Here is a 20,852-nt window from a genome sequence, read left to right as displayed (position 1 = left end):
GAGAAAGTGGGTTCCCGGACACGCGTCCTTTGTTTGAATAGAGGGGAGTACGGTAGGATGAGAGAAGAATTGGCGAATGTGGACTGGGGGAATGTGTTGGAAGGTAGGTCTGCTGAGGAGCAGTGGAGGATCTTTAAGGAGATCTTTCTTGGTGCTCAGCAGAAATTTATTCCGATGGTTAAAAAGGACAGTAGGAAGAGAGGTAATAAGCCGTGGATAACGAAGGAGGTGAAGGAAAGTGTTAAATTAAAAGCGGAGGAATTTAGAGTAGCTAAGAGCAGTGGGCGAGAAGAGGATTGGGAAAGGTTTAAATGTCAACAAAGATTGACAAAGAAGTTGATAAAGGAGGGTAGGAGAAGCTATGAAGCTGGGCTAGCACTTAATATAAAAAAGGATAGCAAGAGTTTTTATAAATATATAAAAAGGAAGAGGCTGGCTAGGGTGAACGTTGGTCCTTTAGAGGATGAGAAAGGGGAGCTAGTGGTAGGGGATGGGGATATGGCGAAGGTCTTGAATAACTTTTTTGTTTCTGTCTTCACGGAGGAGGACGTGAATAATTTGCCGGGTGTTAGCGATGGAAAGGTGGTAGGAATGGAGGGTCTTAATGACATTACTGTTACTAGAGAGGTGGTGCTCGACAGACTGGAGGGGCTGATTGTGGACAAGTCCCCAGGACCGGATGGAATGCATCCGAGGGTTCTGAAAGAAATGGCGGAGGTGATAGTGGATGCCTTGGTGGTTATTTTCCAGACGTCGCTGGATTCCGGGGAAGTGCCGGAAGATTGGAAAACGGCTAATGTTACGCCGTTGTTTAAGAAGGGTGCCAGGCAAAAGGCGGGGAATTATAGGCCGGTTAGTTTAACGTCTGTGGTAGGTAAAATGTTAGAATCCATCATTAAGCAGGAAATTGCGAGGCATCTTGAAGGGAATTGCTTGATAGGGCGGACGCAACACGGTTTCATTAAAGGGAAGTCGTGTCTGACAAATTTACTGGAGTTCTATGAGGATGTGTCTAGGGCAGTGGATAGAGGAGAGCAGGTGGATGTGGTCTTTCTGGATTTTCAGAAGGCGTTTGACAAGGTACCTCACAAGAGGTTATTGCAGAAGGTCAGGGGACATGGAGTTGGGGGTAGGGTGTTAGCGTGGATAGAGGATTGGTTGTCAAATAGGAGGCAGAGAGTGGGGGTCAATGGGTGCTATTCGGATTGGCGGATGGTGACTAGTGGGGTGCCCCAGGGGTCGGTGCTGGGGCCTCAGCTATTTACCATTTATATAGATGATCTGGAGGAGGGAACCGAGTGCAGGGTGTCGAAATTTGCTGATGACACCAAGATTGGGGGAACGGCAAATTGTGCGGAGGGTGTGGAGAGTCTGCAGAAGGATCTAGATAGGCTGGGCGAATGGGCCAGGAAATGGCAAATGGAATTTAATGTTGGCAAGTGTGAGGTGGTCCACTTTGGTAGGAAGAATGGTAGGAAGGACTATTACTTACGTGGCGAAAAACTGCAGCAGGCGACGGTGCAGAGGGACCTCGGGGTCCTTGTGCATGAATCGCAAAAACCCAGCTTGCAGGTGCAGCAGGTGGTCAGGAAGGCGAATGGGATGCTGGCCTTCATAGCGAGGGGGATTGAATATAAAAGTAGGGAGGTCTTGCTGCAGCTGTATAGGGCATTGGTGAGGCCGCAGCTGGAGTACTGTGTGCAGTTTTGGGCGCCGCACCTGCGCAAGGATATTTTGGCCCTGGAGGGAGTGCAGAGGAGGTTTACTAGGCTGATACCGGAGTTGAGGGGATTGAGCTATGAGGAGAGGCTGAATAAACTAGGCTTGTACTCGTTAGAGTTTAGAAGAATGAGGGGAGATCTCATTGAGACGTATAAGATGATGAATGGGATGGATAGGATAGAGGTGGAGAGACTCTTCCCGCTCAAAAAAGACAGTAGGACTAGGGGGCACAGCCTCAAGATAAAGGGGAGGCGGTTTAGAACGGAGTTGAGGAGGAACTTCTTCACTCAAAGGGTGGTGAATCTCTGGAATTCTCTGCCCGTTGAAGTGGTGGAGGCTGCCTCGCTAAATATTTTTAAGAAGCGGGTTGATGGGTTTTTGATAAGAGAAGGGATTAAGGGTTATGGGGAGAGGGCGGGAAAGTGGAACTGAGCCACGACAGATCAGCCATGATCTTATTGAATGGCGGGGCAGGCTCGAAGGGCTAGATGGCCTACTCCTGCTCCTATTTCTTATGTTCTTATGTTCTTATGAATTGGTTGAACGTGATTTCCCTTTCACAAAGCCATGTTGATTCTGCTGATTGCCTCGGATTTTTGTAACTGCCCTACTAGAACAACTTGAATAATGACTTTTATCATTTTCCACACGCCAGATGTCAGGCTAACTGGCCTGTAGTTTCCCACTTTGTCTCCCTGCCCTTTTAAATAAAGGAGTTAGATTTGCAATTCTTCAATCTGATGGCATTCAATGCCATTACTCCGGAGGACATCAGCTCAGAATTCAATGATGAGTAAGTAAGCTCATCTCCCCATTCATTGATACCCCATCCATTAGCTTCAGCATTCACTCCTTCCACCACCAATGCACAGTGATCACAGTATGTACCATCTAAAAGATGTATGCAGCAGCGAAGCAAGATTCCTTCTTCAGCAACCTCCAAACCTATGACCTCTGCTGCCAAGAAGGACAGGGTCACTGGTGTATGGGAATACCACCAGCTGCAAGTTACCTTCCAAGTCACAAACCATCCTAACATGGAATGATGTTGCCATTTCTTCACTGTTGCTGGGTCAAAATCCTGGAACTTCCTTCCTGACATCAACATAGGTGTACCTGTACCACATGGACTCGAGACTCAAGAACATGGCTCACTACCACTTTCTCCAGGGCAAGCATGGTAGGCTATAAATACTGACATTGCCAATGATGGTGATGTAGTGTAAAGGCATTTAAAAATTAGGCTTAGGATATGGCATCCTTGCCAGCTGTCTGTTTCTAGGAAATTTCCCAGTAAAATTAATTTGAATTTTCAGTGCTTCTTATTGATGTGACTTGTACCAATTCTTCAACTTTGCAAAAAGACTCAAATTTGCAATTTATTTTTCATGACTTTTAGGATGTCTCACAGCACTTGATAATCCATAAAACACTTCTTAAGTGTTGTCACTGTTGTGGGAGACAGAGCAGCCAATTTGCATAGAGCAGGCTCTCACAAACAGCAGTGCAATAATGACTAGATACTCGTATCTACTGTTCCATTTTGTTCTCTTAGAGACCAGGGAAAACAACCCTGGCTCCTCTTCGAAGTAGTGCTATGGAATCTTTTATGTCTCCTTAAGAAAGCTTGAATACCTCATCTGAAGGATGATAGTTCCAACAGTGGAGCACAACCTGGGTACTACATTGTGAGTGTTAATCAGTATGTTTGTGCTCAATCTCTGCATTGGGACTTGAACCCACAAGCTCCCAACTGGAGAGCCACAGCTGAAAGAAGTGAAGAACACCAAAGTTGAACAATTCTGCCTCAACTCCCAATTAATTCCTGCCTCTTGAAGGTAATGGTTTCTGCTGATTTATGGATTTACGCCACTAGCAGGTAATGGCTGCCTTGTCCATATTAGTACACTTTTTATATTCGTCAACTTTACCATGATTGAAATAAAGAAATCTTAGTGCGATTTTGTTTTTTGGTGAGAGTATGTCACTTGGCCTTTGTTCCTCGCTGTGAAATAAGAGCTGGATTCTGCTGTTAGTATTAATTATCCCTTAGGGATACATGGACTGTTTGTGACACCATCTCCTAATCACCATGCCTCCTATTGCAGGAACAGCAGAGGATTCTTGCACTGGGTATCACTGGACCTGAAGGCCACGTACTGAGCCGGCCAGAGGAGGTAGGTTTTGAAACGCAGGGATAACATTCTGATCCACCTGATTTTAGGATCAGGATTTTTGTTTAAACAATTACTGCTGTATGAGACCAAGCAACATTATAACTGGTTATGAGGCAGAAACCCATGACATACTTTGTTCAGTTCAGCCATTAGTTCATGACTCTTCCAACTGAAATTTTATTCTTGGGACCTTAAACCATCTGCTCTATTGTCTATTACCAAGTTGCTTGACCATCAAATGGCAGCAAGAGTTCAAACGATGCTGGTTCTGATGGTTTGTCAGTAATTTAAATGTTGTAATAATGTGGCACGTGGCACACTTCTGGTTTTGTCAAGACACTTGAGGCTTAATTACAAACAAATTAATTACAACAATTTTTTATTGCTAAAGAGAAAATATGTAAAGGGGTTTGCTGCTCTGGAACAGCCTCCCCCACTGCTCCAGTCCTCACATGTTTACTACAAGGCTTTCACATATAGAACATAGAACACTACAGCACAAACAGGCCCTTCGGCCCACGAGTTGCGCTGATCACATCAACACCTACCAATCCATAGACCTATCTGTAACCCCCAATCCCATTAAATCCCATATACTCATCCAGAAGTCTTTTAAAAGACCCCAGCGAGTTTGCCTCCACCACCACTGACGGCAGCCGATTCCATTCACTCACCACCCTCTGAGTGAAAAACTTACCCCTAACATCACTTCTGTACTTGCCTCCCCGCACCTTAAATCTGTGTCCTCTCGTAGCGACCATTTCAACCCGGGGAAATAGCCTCTGAGAATCCACCCTATCTATTCCTCTCAACATTTTATAAACTTCTATCAGGTCGCCTCTCAACCTTTGTCTCTCCAGGGAAAAGAGTCCCAGCTCCCTCAACCTAACTTCATAAGGCATGCCTCCCAGTCCAGGCAACATCCTTGTAAATCTCCCCTGTACCCTTTCAATAGCTTCTACGTCCTTCCTATAGTGAGGCGACCAGAACTGCGCACAGTACTCCAAGTGAGGCCTGACAAGGGTCTTGTAAAGTTGCAGCATTACCTCCCGATTCCGAAACGCAATCCCTCGATTAATGAAGGCCAGTACACCATACGCCTTCTTGACCACCTCCTCCACCTGCGAGGCTGATTTAAGAGTCCTGTGAACCCGGACCCCAAGATCCTTCTGCTCTTCAACACTACTAAGACTCCTGCCCTTGATAGTGTACTCGTTCATCCCATTGGTTCTGCCAAAATGGACGACCACACATTTATCCGCGTTGAAGTCCATCTGCCACTTCTCCGCCCAGTCCTGCATCCCATTTATGTCCTGCTGCAACTTCTGACATCCTTCCAGACCATCCACAACACCACCGACCTTCGTGTCATCAGCGAACTTACTAACCCATCCCTCCACTTCCTCATCTAGGTCATTTATGAAAATGACAAACAGCAAGGGTCCTAGAACAGATCCCTGGGGCACTCCATTGGTGACTGACCTGCCCAAGAGAGGACTTCCCCTCTGGGATGGGGGCACAGTGGTTAGCACTGCTGCCTCACAGTACCAGGGACCCAGGCCTTGGGTCACTGTCTGTGTGGAGTTTGCACATTCTCCCCATGCCTGTGTGGGTTTCCTCTAGCTGCTCTGGTTTTCTCTCAGAGTCCAAATATATGTGGGTTAGGTTGATTGGCCATGATAAATTGCTCCATAATGTTAGGGGGATTAGGAGGGTAAATATGCGGGGTTACGGGAATAGAACAGGACCTGGGTGGGTTTGATGTTGGTGCATGCTTGATGGGTAATGATCATTCACTCTTGGTTCCCATTTGTCCTTCAAGCCAAATGACCCTCTTCTGCTGTGCTGCCTTAAAGAGACAGACCCCACAATCATTACATATGTGTTGTGAGTTCAGATCAGGCCTTGGAAGTGTTGGTCCTGTAAAACCCAATGGGCGACAAAGTCGTACAGGTCGAGATAATCAAAGAGTGTACTTGTAGCTTGCGCTTAGTTTGCAGTTACAGTTGTGACGTTAAAGCTGAACTCAGTGTTATTTAGTGGCTGCCAATGTGAAGTGTATCATTGTGGACTGATTATTACAACAGAATTTAGAGAACTGTTTTTTGAGCAGGTAGAAATTGGTTAATTAAGTTACACAGTGTACCATAGTTGGTTCGAGAGTTAAAGCGTAAAAGCAAATATATTGCAAATACTATTTCCATGTCTTATAGCTTTGACAGAGGGTCATTGAGACTCGAAGTCAGCTCTTTTCTCTCCTTACAGATGCTGCCAGCCCTGCTGAGATTTTTTTTTGGTTCATGAATTACTCTGCTTCAAGCAGTATTTGGAAATGAGACTTTCTCCCACAAGTGAATACAATGCAGTTCTGTGTGAACAAAACTAGAGCTGATTACTATAAGAAATAGAAGTAGGAGGAAATAATCCTGTCCTTTGAGCCTGCTCCAGTGTTTGTTCAAATCATGGGTGATCTGATTGTATGAAGTTTTTTTCCCCATGTGTCCCAACATATTTCTCCCTCTGCAGGTTGAAGCAGAAGCAGTGAACCGGGCCATCACTATTGCAAATCAAACCAACTGCCCACTCTACGTGACCAAAGTAATGAGTAAGACTGCTGCCGATATCATTGCTCAAGCCAGAAAGAAAGGTATGTATCTGCCCTTCTCCTGAATATTTGTTCTTTCACCCCCATTGCCTGGATATTTACCAACTCCAGGCCTGCAAGTTGAATGTTTCTCCTCTGCTTCTCCAGGTCTTCACAAAACTTGGACATCAAAAGATCAAACATTGCCAGTTATAGTGTTCATCAGTAGTTTTGCTTAATGTTATTGTTTGGGAGCGAGGGAATCTGTTATTCCATCTAATGCATGATTTATTTGGGTTGGAAGCACTTAGCTGGAGTACTGTGTGCAGTTTTGGGCGCCGCACCTGCGCAAGGATATTTTGGCCTTGGAGGGAGTGCAGAGGAGGTTTACTAGGCTGATACCGGAGTTGAGGGGGTTGAGCTATGAGGAGAGGCTGAATAAACTAGGCTTGTACTCGTTAGAGTTTAGAAGAATGAGGGGAGATCTCATTGAGACGTATAAGATGATGAATGGGATGGATAGGATAGAGGTGGAAAGACTCTTCCCGCTCAAAAAAGACAGTAGGACTAGGGGGCACAGCCTCAAGATAAAGGGGGGGCGGTTCAGAACGGAGTTGAGGAGGAACTTCTTCACTCAAAGGGTGGTGAATCTCTGGAATTCTCTGCCCGTTGAAGTGGTGGAGGCTGCCTCGCTAAATATTTTTAAGAAGCGGGTTGATGGGTTTTTGATAAGAGAGGGGATTAAGGGTTATGGGGAGAGGGCGGGAAAGTGGAACTGAGCCACGACAGATCAGCCATGATCTTATTGAATGGCGGGGCAGGCTCGAAGGGCCAGATGGCCTACTCCTGCTCCTATTTCTTATGTTCTTATGTTCTTATGTTCTTAATGGGTCCTTTGCTGTGGATCGTCAACTTGTTTTAAAATTGGGATTGTTCCTCTTTGTGTCCATTGTAGCTTTAGTAGCAGTGCAAAAAAAAAGTACTTCTTGCCTGACAGTATCATCCCATTACAGCAAATCTCCAAATAATGGAGTAATTTTAAAGTATGCCAATAATGCAGAAGCCATTTTATATCAACGGTGCAACACAGACGACACCCGAGATGAACGACCAATCCACCTTCCTTTAAAGTATTGTTTGAGGACAGAATGTTAGCCGGGACACCAGGAGAACTTTGTGCACCTCTTCAGTTTGGGACACTTGCTGGACTGATAAGTTAACAAAGATAACCCCAAAACTGTTGCATGTCTTCCCTCCAATCAGGAAGTGCCAGTGGAGGTCATGTGCTCAAGCATCAAAGTCAAGCTTCAAGGTCGATTTTTCGATTTGCATGCGAGAGTGAACCTGTTGGAAATTGTAGTGATGTGAAAAAAAATGTTCTGCTCCAAAGCTAAAATGGTGCAAGCAGAAGTCGATCATTGTACTTGAAAGAGGAAAGTAATTAAGATGTTTCAATAAGCCAATGAGCTTTGTCCTCAGTCCCCACAGTTATCCATGCACAATATCAACTACGTAGTCAGATCAATTCTTGTCTGTAGGGGAAATGCCCACCTCTGTTGGGTAAACAGTTATTTCCTATAACTAGGATCCAGCTATCAATAGAAAAGACAACAAAGAAACAGGCCATTTGGCCCAACCAGTCCTTGTTGGTATTTGTGCTCCAAAAATGCAGTAGTCCCAATCCCATATGCTTGCCTGCTATCCTGTCTTGGATTCCCAGATGAGGTTTGTTTATGCTGGTTCTCTTTATTAAGGGGAATTACTTCAGTTGGGACATTGTGGAACAGGCTGATGTGAATCAAAGCTGTGGTGAGTGCCTTTTTTAGTGTGGAGCCTGCGGGTGATGTATTTAAGTGTGTGGCCTATTTAAACTTTTTTGCATGACCACACACGCATAGTGATTTTTGCAGCCTGTGCAAGTACTTTCGAGGTGCCACATTAGCTTACATGAGCTTTGGCTTGAATAACAACTCATCATAGCACAGAATGAGACTATTTGGTCTATCAGCCCTGTGCCAGCTCTCTGAAAGAGTTGTCCAATTTTGGTCTCTCACCCCAGGTTTTCTTCATTGAACTCTGCAAATTAAACTTGTTCAAGAAAATGCTCAAGTGCCTTCTGAGAGTTCCTGTGCAATCTGATACATTTCATCTATATTCCTGATCTTAACAGTCCTCTGCATGAAGAATTTCTTCTTGTTTCTTCTCTAACTCTTCTGGTTATAATTTTAAACCTGACCTCTGATTACCTGCCCACTTGCCAGGAGAATTAATTTTTCCCTGCTAACCAGGAATTTATTGATTTGAACAGAAGAACTGGCACTGTGTGCGTATGTGTTTGTGCATGATCAGAATAAAACTGATCATAAATCATGCAATACTTGTAAACCCATGAACAATGCAACTAAAAACAGCACATCTTTCTCATTCAACTCTAGGTGGCAGTAGGGTTTGAAAGTAAACCAGCTTCTCTCAATTCAAGTCTTTATTTAAATAAAAGAGCTAATGATATGCTCTTTTCCCTACAGGCACTGTGGTGTATGGAGAACCGATCACTGCAAGCCTGGGAACTGATGGATCTCATTACTGGAGCAAGAACTGGGCCAAAGCAGCTGCTTTTGTGACTTCCCCTCCACTGAGTCCCGATCCGACTACTCCAGACTATCTGAACTCCTTGTTATCTTGGTACATGGAAGTCTATTGAGCAACAGATCTTAGCTGATAATATGTTATCCTGAACATTGAAATTCACAAGTGGGACAGCTTGGTGCAAAATCCATAACTGAAAGATTTTGATACTAAATAGAGTTTAAGTTTTCTGCATAATCAATAGTGACAGACTCTCAGATATCACTGGGTGAATGAGTAGGAAAAGTAAAGCCAGTTTAACCAAATCAAAGAAAATTTGGGCATGGACCAATTTACCACAAGTGGTAAATACAAATTGTATCTGTATTTGAGGAGCAAGACTATAACAGGGCAGAAAGTGGAGTAAAGGACCCCAGAGGAACCTTTTATAGAGGTGTGAGATAGAAATGGGATGTAAAAGCACATCTTGAATGCTTAATTCAAGACCAGGATTTAAAATAAAGTAATAGCATAAAACACTGAAAGATCCATTTAGGAAGGCATTTTTCATTGAAGCAGTTGGACCTCTTGGTTGTATTTTGTGAAATAAGCAACTGGGTGCAAAGAAGTAAGGGCACATTCACCCTCTGTCAGAATGCTCCCAGTTTTGTGACTATTTCAGTGAGATATCCTGGGGTTTGTGAATTGAACCTTGGCTGCAAAATGAAAGGGTCCATTTTTCTTTCTAAAAATACTGACAGTTTCACTCTGCTGTCCACTGTTGATTGTTGGGTGTACGGGAAGATGCTTTGCACTGCACTCAAGTTCTCCTTTCATCAGCTCCCCATCCACCTTCCCGGTTATTTTTGTAGCTTGTTTTTCCATCAACTGTGAGTCAGACAGCTTCACAGTAATGAGAATTGGAGAGATTTCTGAAATGTTCATACCCTCTCCCCTGCTTCCCAGTTTTGCTCTACTTTTCCACTCCTTTCTCTTCAGAGGGCGGAGAAAGGAAGAAAAAATAATTCTTATATTTAAGTCATGCTTTCACAACCTCATGTTGACCCAAAACCTTTTGGAGCTGCAGAAGTGGTTTTGAAGTATAGTCATTGCAGCCAGTTTGTGCACAGTGAGCTCCCACAAACTGAAATATAATGGCCCATAAAGTCTAAGCTTCTGGGAGATGTTTCAGGGACAAGTCCAAAAATGCACAGGGGAATGCCCAGCCCCCAGAGGACCCCAGGTAAATATTGCCCAGTAAGTTCAAACTTCTCTTGGGCAATTGACCTGTCATCAAAACCATCCGAAAGTATGACTTAAATTGCAAAACTTTGGATAGCTCCAATTGTCTTGCAATAATGATACTTCTAACTCCTGGGTAACTGTAGTACTGACTTCCCCACAGAACCCCAGGAACACTTGACACCACAGCCTCATCGCTGAGTCAAAACATTGCTGCGGAATCTTTTACATCCACCTGAAAGAATTGATTGTCTTTGGTTTAATGTTACTGCCACTTTGGTATTTGCACTGGGGTATTAGCGTTGATTTTTGTCTCTAGAGTGAGATTTGAACCTACAACTTCTGACTCGGCTGTGCTATCCACTGCATCACAGCTGAGACTGGGGCTGGGATATCCTGGCCACGCTCGCCCTAAAACCAGAAAATCCCGTCCGAGTTGGACAGACCGTTGCATGCTCTGCCCTCGCCCTACCCTGCCCACGACAATTCCAATGACGAGTGGGATGGGAAGACTCTGGTGTGAGTCTTGCCAGGCATTGCTGCACAGAAACAAACTGATTTTTTGCCACATTGCCCAGATTGCCCAGTCAGCAGGGAGCAAGCCAACTTCACCGATTAGCGGATGACTGTTGGAAGCTCAACTAATTTTTCTTTCAAACTATGCAGTGTTGGGTGTTTCTAACTTTTCATTTAGTAGTTATTCTGCAGAGGCCGAATTGTTGTGGTCTGTTTTGTTTAAAATCTTGGTACTGATTAGGTAGTGAAAGTCTGTTTTTTAAAACAAAAGGTTTGTCAGTGTGTTGAATGGATCCAGGTAAGCACCCTTATTGATCCTCAATCTTTCTTTGTACTTTCAGTGGTGATTTGCAGGTCACTGGCAGTGCACACTGTACTTTCAACACCTCTCAAAAGGCATTAGGAAAGGATGACTTCACCCTGATTCCTGAAGGAACCAATGGAATTGAGGAGAGAATGTCCATTGTTTGGGATAAAGCTGTGGTAAGTAGAATCCATGTCAAGGAAAGAATGAAAAACCAAGTGCTGATGTGTCTTAGGCTGTGGAAGTATCCAAGTCTCACCTTTATACTTCTGGAGCATTCAGCTCTGACAAAATTGCTAAGAAGCTATGAGACTTGAAAGGAGGCCACGAAGAGAGCTTTTTATTGATTTTTAATTTGATTTACTATTGCCACATGTATTAGTATACAGTGAAAAGTATTGTTTCTTGTGTGCTATACAGACAAAGCATGTTGTTCATTGTTCAAGGAAAGGAGAGGGTGCAGAATGTACTGTTAACAGTCATAGCTAGGGTGTAGAGAAATATCAACTTAACACAAGGTAGGTCCATTCAAAAGTCTATTGGCAGCAGGGAAGAAGCTGTTCTTGCGTGACCTCAGACTTTTGTATCTTTTTTCCGATGGAAGTAGGTGGAAGAGAGAATGTCCGGGATGCATGAGGTCCTTGATTATGTTGGCTGCTTTTCTGAGGCAGCGGGAAATGTTGAAAGAGAAAATTGAAGATATGAAGTTTGAGATATAAATTTCTCCTTCAAAGCAAGCCTGAATAATAGAATGAAGATGCATAAGATAAAAGAGAGGGAAAGTGCGTGGATTTCAATGACATTCATCACCGAGATCTTTATTCAAAACTAAATTCCTGAACAATTTAGTACAGTGGAAATTGGATTTTATGGGGTGAGGAATGTGCCTGCAGTATTGTAATAGACTAAGACTAAATGAGAAGCAGTGGCACAGTGGTGATGTTGAGACTCAGGGTAATGTTTTGGTATCCAGGTTCGAATTCTACCATGCATTCAACAAACATCTGTAATTAAGAAGAATGGTGACCATGAAACCTTTGTTGGTTGTCATAAAAACCCGTTTGGCTCACTTTAGGGGAGGAAATCTGCTTTCCTTATCCTATTTGGCCTATATGATCCACAGTAACGTGATTGACCTTTGAATGTCTTAGGGATAATTGCTAGCCCAGCCAGTGACACCTACATGAATGAATAAAGCCCAGTAATTATTTGTTAGATGCCTTCATGGTGTCCCCAATGGTCAGTGTTCTTTAACTGAAATGTATTTTGTTACAGGTCTCTGGAAAAATGGATGAAAATCAATTTGTAGCAGTGACCAGCACCAATGCTGCCAAGATTTTCAATTTGTACCCAAGGAAGGGACGCATTGCAGTAGGTTCAGATGCTGACCTTGTGATCTGGGACCCTGATATTGTCAAGACCATCACTGCAAAAAATCATAGCCTGGTAATTTGACCACTTTCTGTGCTATTTAATAGACCAGTTAGTCGCTGCAATCAAATGTTTTTGCAGAGGCAAATAAATCACTGTCCAAAGTTGTTACTTTCACCAAGGAACAAAAGGCTCTATTGATATCATGGGCTGTAATAGTAAATATTTACCAGGAAGTTTCTTGGAGCATTCTCCTCCTCTGCCACCATAACATTTGCAGTTGGGTGGACACCTCCAATTATGCAGAACTTGCTGTTTTATAATTTCTGATGAAGGAGTAGAGTGTGAGAAGCTGTCAGGAAATTCCCAGCAACTCAAGTGTTGGTTGCACAAGTTGGGTGGTGTAGCCTTCAAATCTGGTAAAAAGTTCAACCGGTGAGCATGGAACTGAAGCAAAGAGCAGTTGGATACTTGTTGAGATTGTCTGATGCAGTTAGTTGTGTGTCCCAGTGAATTATGCTGGAGCCTGTGTTGTTTTTATTTAACAAAGAATTCTAAATGATATAGCACAGGAGGAGGCCGTTCAGCCCAACAGGCCTGTGTCAACTCCTCGGTAGAGCTATTCAGTGAGTCTCAGCTGTTTCTTCTTCACTTCCAAAGTTATGGATAAACCTTTTTCCACCATCCTTTGAGGTGGTGCATTCTAGGAAATATCAAGCATTTGGAGATGGGGCAAGAGAAATAAAAGATAACTGATGAAGATGACAACTGAGCAGTGATCACAAGTGTGAGGAATGCAAAACAGAATGAGGTCTGTTCTGAATTGGCTGATCTGAGTGGACTTCAACAATTCATAGGTTTCTTGCTCTTAATCACTGTACTGAGACTTCTGATGGGAAGTGTCCATGGATGGGCTTAGGGTCATAGAGGTTTACAGCATGGAAACAGGCCCTTCAGCCCAACTTGTCCGTGCTGCCCTTAAGCAATTCCCAGTTGCCCACGTTTGGCCCATATCCCTCTATACCCATCTTACCCAGGTAACTGTCTTAATGCTTTTTAAATGACAAAATTGTACCCGCCTCTACTACTATCTCTGGCAGCTTATTCCAGACACTCACCACCCTTTGTATGAAAAAATTGCCCCTCTGGACACTTTTGTATCTCTCCCCTCTCACCTTAAACCTATGCCCTCTAGTTTTAGTCTCCCCTACCTTGGGAAAAAATATTGACTGTCGAGCTGATCTGTGCCCCTCATTATAAGATCACCTCTCAGCCTTCTACACGCCAAAGAAAAGTCCCAGTCTATCCAGCCTCTCCTTATAACTCAATCCATCAAGTTGTGGTGGCATCCTAATAAATCTTTTCTGTACTCTCTAGTTTAATAATATGCTTTCTATAATCGGGTTTCCAGAACTGCACACACTATTCCAAGTGTGGCCTTACCAGTGTCTTGTACAACTTCAGCAAGACATCCCAGCTCCTGTATTCAGTGTTCTGACCGATGAAACCAAGCATGCCAAATGCCGCCTTCACCACCCTGTCTACCTGTGACTCCACTTTCAAGGAGCTGTGAACATGTGCCTCTAGATCTCTTTGTTCTGTATCTCTCCCCAACACCCTACCATTAACTGAGCAAGTCCTGTCCTGGTTCAATCTACTGAAATGCATCTCCTCGCATTTATCTAAATTAAACTCCATCTGCCATTTGTCTGGCCCAATTGATCAAGATCCCATTGCAATCCGAGATAACTTTCTTCACTATCCACTATGCCACCAATCTTGGGGTCATCTGCAAATTTATTAACCATGCCCCCTGTTCTCATCCAAATCATTAATATAAATGACAAATAACAGTGCATCCAGCACTGATCCCTGACGTGCACCGCTGGCCACAGGCCTCCACTTTGAAAAACAACCCTTGATAACCACCATCTGGATTTTGTAAGCAATTAGATAGCTCACCCTGGATCCTGTGAGATTTAACCTTATTGAACAACCTACTATGTGGTACCTTGTCAAAGGCCTTGCTAAAGTCCATGTAGACAACATCAACTGCACTGCCCTCATCAATCTTCTTGGTTACCCCTTCACAATACTCAATCAAATTTGTGAGATATGATTTTCCACTCATAAAACCATGCTGACTGTTCCTAATCTGTCCTTGCATCTCTAAATGCCTGTAGATCCTGTCTCTCAAAATACCTTCCAATAACTTACCCACTACAGGCACTGGCCTGTAGTTCCCAGGCTTTTCCCTGCAGCCTTTTATAAACAAAGGCACAACATTTGCCACCCTCCAATCTTCAGGCACCTTCCCCATGACTATCGATGATTCAGTTTGTTGAGGGAGGACAGGATTGTGCTCGGTGGTAATGCTTTTCACAGTCAATTAGTTTGCCAGTGTTTCCTTATCAGGTTTGGACAGTGAAAATGAGCACTTTGACATGTTTCCAGATAGATGTTGGTGCTCCTGCATCTGAGCTCCATCAAGAATCAGGAGGGGAGGAGAGAAATATGATAAGCCAGTCAACCATGTGTTTTGCAGCACTTTTGTCATTTTCTTCCAGGTGCGTGTGTATAATCCTGCCACTCTCATGTTTTTCCCCCCTCTTATTGCAATTAGGCAGTGGAATACAATATTTTTGAAGGAATGGAGTGTCGTGGGGCACCCTTGGTTGTCATCAGCCAAGGCAAAATTGTCTTTGAGGATGGCACAGTTCATGCTACTGAGGGATCTGGACGCTTTATCCCCAAGAAACCATTCCCTGACTATGTGTACAAGCGAGTAAAAGCAAGGAGCAAGGTAATTACTTTCATACATTGTCGCATATCAGGCTTAAGAGTGTTGATTTTGCTTTGATACTCTGTTGGCGACATGTCCTGTTCAAATTCAGCCTGTGCTTCTGACTCAGCGAAGCTTGGCCCCACACATCAGCTGCTTAATTGAAAACTGCTCACAGTTGACCCTTGGGACAGCTTCTGTCTTCACCATTAAGTTGTCAATCCCATTTTTTGTTACTTTCATTGATCCTGCCCTGTGAAGATTGTGTATTTTTTTTTGTCACGCGGTTTTGTTCCACATTGGGACTTGAGCTGATAATTGAGGGTGACACTGTAGCTCAGTGTGTCACAGATCTCGAGATATGACTTCACAGTGAGGCATGTTTCACTGGATCAGTGAAGATCTTGTAGCACCATGTTAAGAAGAACAGTCTTTCCTCAAGTCACGCTGTCAAAAGTAGATGAACTGGTCATTCATTCTCAAGCTGATTGTGGGATCCTGATGTGTGCAAAGTGAGGCTATGTTTGTTAAGGTCATAACAATCATGCTTCAAGATGTACATTGATCCCATCTTGAAGAATACCATGAAGTTCTATGTAATAAAAGTCATATTTCCCATCCACCCTCCTTTCCCCACCACCACTCTTTGATTCTTGCAATCCTAGGCACATGACCACTGCCAACTTCACTTTGATCTGGGAATGATGATGTATCTGTTATGCAGTACGTCAGCCAATGTATGTGCTTAACTCCTGATGCAGAAGCAAAGCACAGGAAGAAGTTCCCAAGCTTTGCAGGAACAGTAGCAAAGATATACCTCTCTTTGGAATACAACAATGCGCTGCTATTGAATGTCGGTATTGCCAGCTCTCACTCTTCTGCCACATAGTCCCATGAACAAACGACTGGGCCATGTGTTTAACCTCCATATTTGCAATAGTTGTTGGAAATGTTAGAGTTGAAATGATGTTTCCAGCAAGGGAGAAATGTAATTGTATGTTGATGCTTCATGAAGATGAACAGAGACTCCCCACCACACACTGCCTCCCAAGCCCCCTGCAACATAGCTTCAGCCTCTAACTTAAATGTTCCTCAAGTTTTTGCTTCCATGAGTTGTCCTGTGCATTCAGCACACTCTTAAGAAAACAAATTTCTTGACACTGCTAATTTCTGATTTGAACCTGTATCCTTTGTGCAACCTCCACAATTTTGTTGTTGGTACATGCAAAAAGAGGAGATCTTGAGCAAGAATCATTAATATTTTATTGATTTCACATCAGTTGAATTGGACTCAATCAATTCCCTCAGTATTGGTACATTGAAATGTTGCACTACTGCATGTTGCACATGAACTGCAACAAATATTGCTTTTGTCAGCATCTCAACCACGCATAGTTTGTAACGCCATCACTTTTTGCCTCCCAGTTAACAGAACTGCGAGGAGTCCCCCGTGGGCTGTATGATGGTCCTGTCTGTGAGGTTTCAGTGACACCCAAATCAGTCACACCTGCTTCCTCTGCCAGAACTTCACCTGCCAAGCAACAAGCACCACCAGTGCGAAACCTGCACCAGTCAGGATTCAGTTTGTCTGGTAAATGTGTGTTTCCTGTTTTATTACCTCTCAACATATTGATGTGGCAGTATAATACTTTGTACTTGCTTTAGCTCCTTACCTTGACATTGTACTAAAGTAGCAGATCCATAAATATGAAGTTAATTTATGATTACAGTCTTTCACGTCTTTATGACTTTGAAACCAGTGATGGGTGGATTTCTCAGCCTGTCTCAGATGGACTCGCGTTGAAAGTGTTCAGGGCCCTTTTAGTGAAATGTGTTTTACTGCGTTCACTTAGATAATAAATAAGGTGTGGCGATGCACTCGCTGCTGGTTGATGTGCAGCAGCCTCTGCCAGAGCATGTGGGGCGGGGGTGGGAGGCCAGCTAATGGCAGGATGTAAACTGCCCCCACTTTAAGACCAGGAAGGGGAAGGGCACAGAGCAGAGAGTGCCCAGCTATTTCAGGAGACAAAGAGGAACAACAACAAAAGCAGCAAAAAGAAATGATACGGGTCATAAATTTGTCAACTCACTTGCAGTATTAGAAGCAAGCTGACCACTGTTTAGGGTTTCACCCTTGCAGTTCATGCAGTGTGCCAAGATCAGCCATGCTTTGTTGGAAATTCAAAGAACAAAGAAAAGTACACTAACAGGCCTTTTGGCACTCCAAGCCTCTGCTGATCATGATGCCCGAACTGAACTTTTAAAAAAAACCTGCCCTTAAATGGTCTATATCCCTCTGTTCCTGCCTTATTCATGTACCCATCCAGATGCCTCTTAAATACTGTTAACGTGTTTGCTTCCATCACCACCTCTTGCAGCGCGTTCCAGGCACCCACCATTCCCCTACAAAACTTTCCCTACATCTCCCTTAAACTTTTCCACCTCTCACTTTCAACTTGTGCCTCCTTGTAATTGACACTTCCACCCTAGGAAAAAGCCTCTGATAAGCCGCCCTGATTATCCTTTCATCATCTTGTAGATTTCTATCAGATCTGCCCTCAGCCTTCATCTTTCCAGTGAAAAGAATCTTAGTTTATTCAACCTCCCTGCAGAGCCAACACCCTCGAGTCCAGGCAACATCCAGTTGAACCTTCTTTGCACTCTGTCCAAAGCTTCCACATCCTTCTGGTAGTGTGGTGACCAGAATTGCATGTAATACTGCAAATGTAGCCTAAATCAGAATTTGTATAGCTGCACCATGATTTCCCAACTCTTGTCCTCAGTGCCCCGGCTGATGAAGGCAAGCATGCCATATGCCGCCTTAATTATCTTGGTCACCTCTGTTGCCACTTTTAGGCAATTGTGGACCTGCACGCCCAGATCCCTCTGTAAATTAATGTCACTAAGGGTCTGCCATTTACGGTATAATTCACTATCTGCAACTCCAGCAACCTTCATGTCATCTGCAAACTTATCAGACCACCCACATTTTCTTCCAGATCATTTATATATACTACAAACAACAGAGGCCCCAGCAGTGATCCCTGTGGAACACCACTAGCTACAGATCTCCATTTGAAAAACACCCTTCCACAGAATCCCATCTGATTATAGTTTTTGTACCAGTCTGCCATGTGGGAACATATCGAACACCTTACTAAAGTCCATATAAACTACATCCACTGTCCTTTCCTCATCAGTTATCTTTGAGCTTGTTTGAAAAGGTGCCAGTCAAGTTGGTGTCACATATCCTGAATGAGAATGGAAAACTGCTCCTTGAGTTTTAACCAAAAGCTTTTCCACAGAATGTTCTACAGTTAGCTATTCAAAAGAAAATGTTGGGATGGTTCCGGCAGTGAATGGGTGGATTGGGAATGTGGGTGGGGTGGAAACTGGAGGGGTGAATCAATTATCTTGTTGCATGTATCTCTCTCTGCATTCTAATTCTTCCCCCTTTTTAACAGGTGCACAGGTAGATGACAATCTACCTCGCCGTACTGGCCAGCGCATCGTGATGCCTCCTGGTGGTCATGCGAATATCACAACGCTCGGATGAACTTCCATTGTGTAGTGGTGTTGGCGGAGCCATCATCTTTTTTCATCTTTTTTTTTAAGAGCCTGTGATGGTTACTGTGGACAAACAATCCTGGATTTGCGTAACCCGTTCCCAGTATTATATTTATCACCAACAATTAAATTCAGAGAGAAACACTCTCTCGTTCTTAAACCCACGCCTGATGCAATATGACACACACAGTATTTAAGAGATGAAGGAATTTCTGCATCCATCTGATTGAGGGAGATAGGAGTGACTTCCCTGGAGCTGTACATTCTCATACAAAGCAGTTGTCATTTATGTTTTCTCTTAGCTGTGTGGCAGAATGAACCAAAACGTTCCCACGCAGATTGAGGAATGTGTCAGTTCCTTGAGTTTTACAGCCATGCAAAATAATTTGAGAGGCTCTCAAATCTGACTAAATAGGCCACAGTTCACAAAAGAAATTGCAAGGTTCACTTATCATGAGTATGGCAGCAGTAGTTAATGGATGGTCAGTAAGTCAGTGCCGTAATGCAATTTGTTTTCAGTATATATAATTTACATTCTACAGGCTTGAAAAGCAGTACGCAAATAATGTTTAAATTGTGTTAAACATGGTTTGAATTTCAAGTTGTTTAACACAAGTTACTAAAAGTACGCACTTATAATAATTTAATACAGTTTCCTGAAGATGCAACAAGTGACAATTTTGGGTATTTGGTTCTGCAGGGAAGATTTGTTATTTGTGGAAAAACTGACAGCTGGAAATGTGAAGTGAAATAATGTAAATACAACATCTAAAAAATGAAAACATAGGTTGATATTAACTAGTCTTTTCAGTTTTAGCCCATGAGGAGCATACTGTAAATTTCCAGCATCCTTTGGTTTTAGCTGTAGAATGCTTTTGCTTTCCAATTCTGAGTTTGACACAGCATTGTTAATTATAATTTGTCCTGAGATAAATTCTAAGAACAGAAGAATAGGTTTTTAATGGTAAGGCTGTCTGACTAACAAGCTTGCTCCTTTCTTGGTCTATTCATGGGCTATCACCCTTCCACCACTTGGAAATCTCTTCCTAGCTGCCCTGTGGGATGGTCCCACTTTCCCATGACACTGTATGTCATGAGGCCTTGCCCACATCATCTCAACAGGATTCACTGTTGTCTTCCTCTATGGATGCTTAAAGTACATTTTCCTTAATTTTTCAAACTGGGAACACAAGATGGGCTAGCTGTATGTTCATTGACAGCTTCCTTGAATTTGTCACTGGATAAGCCTAATTCATATTTGGGGGAGTTTGGAAGATTAATTGACTGCAGTGACTTGATGCTCTAAAACTCATTGTAGTTTTGAAATGTCGTATCGATGGCTTTTCCCCCTCTAATTCTGTATTGTATTATTAAAGAAACCTACTTTGTGTTTTCATGACATTCCTGATGATAGGGTTCTGCTCTTGTACTTTTCTTCCTCCTTCCATTGTGTTCAATAAAGGTCTTGTGATTTATCCCATTAGGGAAGCTTGATAAAATACCGTACTTTACTGACATGAACTGTTCAGAAAACACATTGCTGTGTTATCATGTCAGAGTGAATGGAATTTGAAAGCCTGCGTGTGTGTGTCTATGTGTGAGTTTATGTGTCTCATTGCATTATGAAGGGCCTGCATCATTCTGGGACAAGCAGAGGTAGGAGTTTCTCAGTAGATTGTGCTGCTAAGTAAGGTGATGCCTGGTTCGTCTGTTCTACTCTTATTCCTGCAAGATAAAAGATACAGGGGAATTTGATATGGAAAATCCATTGTTTCCTCTTCAAAGGTTTGGATGCTCTCAGAGGTATGTTTAAATACGTGTTAAAATAAGTAGCAAAGTGAAACGAGCAAGAAACTAACATCACATTTTTCATGATGCTGATTACATTTTGACTGCAGAAATCCTGCAAATATTATGTTAGATTTGGAATCATTTTCACTGGATGCTTTGTGGACGTCTGTCCTCACTTAGTGTTGAATTAAATCAAAGCAGGTTTGAATGTAAAAATTCTCCCTATATTTG

General features: G+C 43.1%; 1 protein-coding gene across 2 annotated transcripts in view; it reads left to right on the top strand.

Moving 5' to 3' along the window:
• LOC145361448 (dihydropyrimidinase-related protein 2) overlaps window positions 1–20,305 on the top strand; it is a 45,145-nt gene extending 24,840 nt beyond the window's left edge. The window contains exons 7-14 of one of the 2 annotated variants that reach the window (XM_080217266.1): window positions 3,831–3,899; window positions 6,426–6,546; window positions 9,009–9,165; window positions 11,148–11,289; window positions 12,386–12,556; window positions 15,105–15,284; window positions 16,689–16,854; window positions 18,728–20,305. In XM_080217266.1, the coding sequence (XP_080073392.1) occupies window positions 3,831–3,899; window positions 6,426–6,546; window positions 9,009–9,165; window positions 11,148–11,289; window positions 12,386–12,556; window positions 15,105–15,284; window positions 16,689–16,854; window positions 18,728–18,819 (1,098 nt within the window). In that variant the 3' untranslated portion in view covers window positions 18,820–20,305. Of the gene's footprint in view, window positions 1–3,830; window positions 3,900–6,425; window positions 6,547–9,008; window positions 9,166–11,147; window positions 11,290–12,385; window positions 12,557–15,104; window positions 15,285–16,688; window positions 16,861–18,727 lie in introns of both variants that reach the window. The other variant, XM_080217265.1, reaches the window with a different exon arrangement.
• The last annotated feature ends 547 nt before the right edge of the window (window positions 20,306–20,852 follow it).

The sequence above is a fragment of the Carcharhinus amblyrhynchos genome, chromosome 34 (assembly GCF_965287045.1).
Source record: "Carcharhinus amblyrhynchos chromosome 34, sCarAmb.v2.hapA, whole genome shotgun sequence".
Classification (NCBI taxonomy): Eukaryota; Metazoa; Chordata; class Chondrichthyes; order Carcharhiniformes; family Carcharhinidae; genus Carcharhinus; species Carcharhinus amblyrhynchos.
This window is presented reverse-complemented; position numbering and strand designations above follow the sequence as displayed.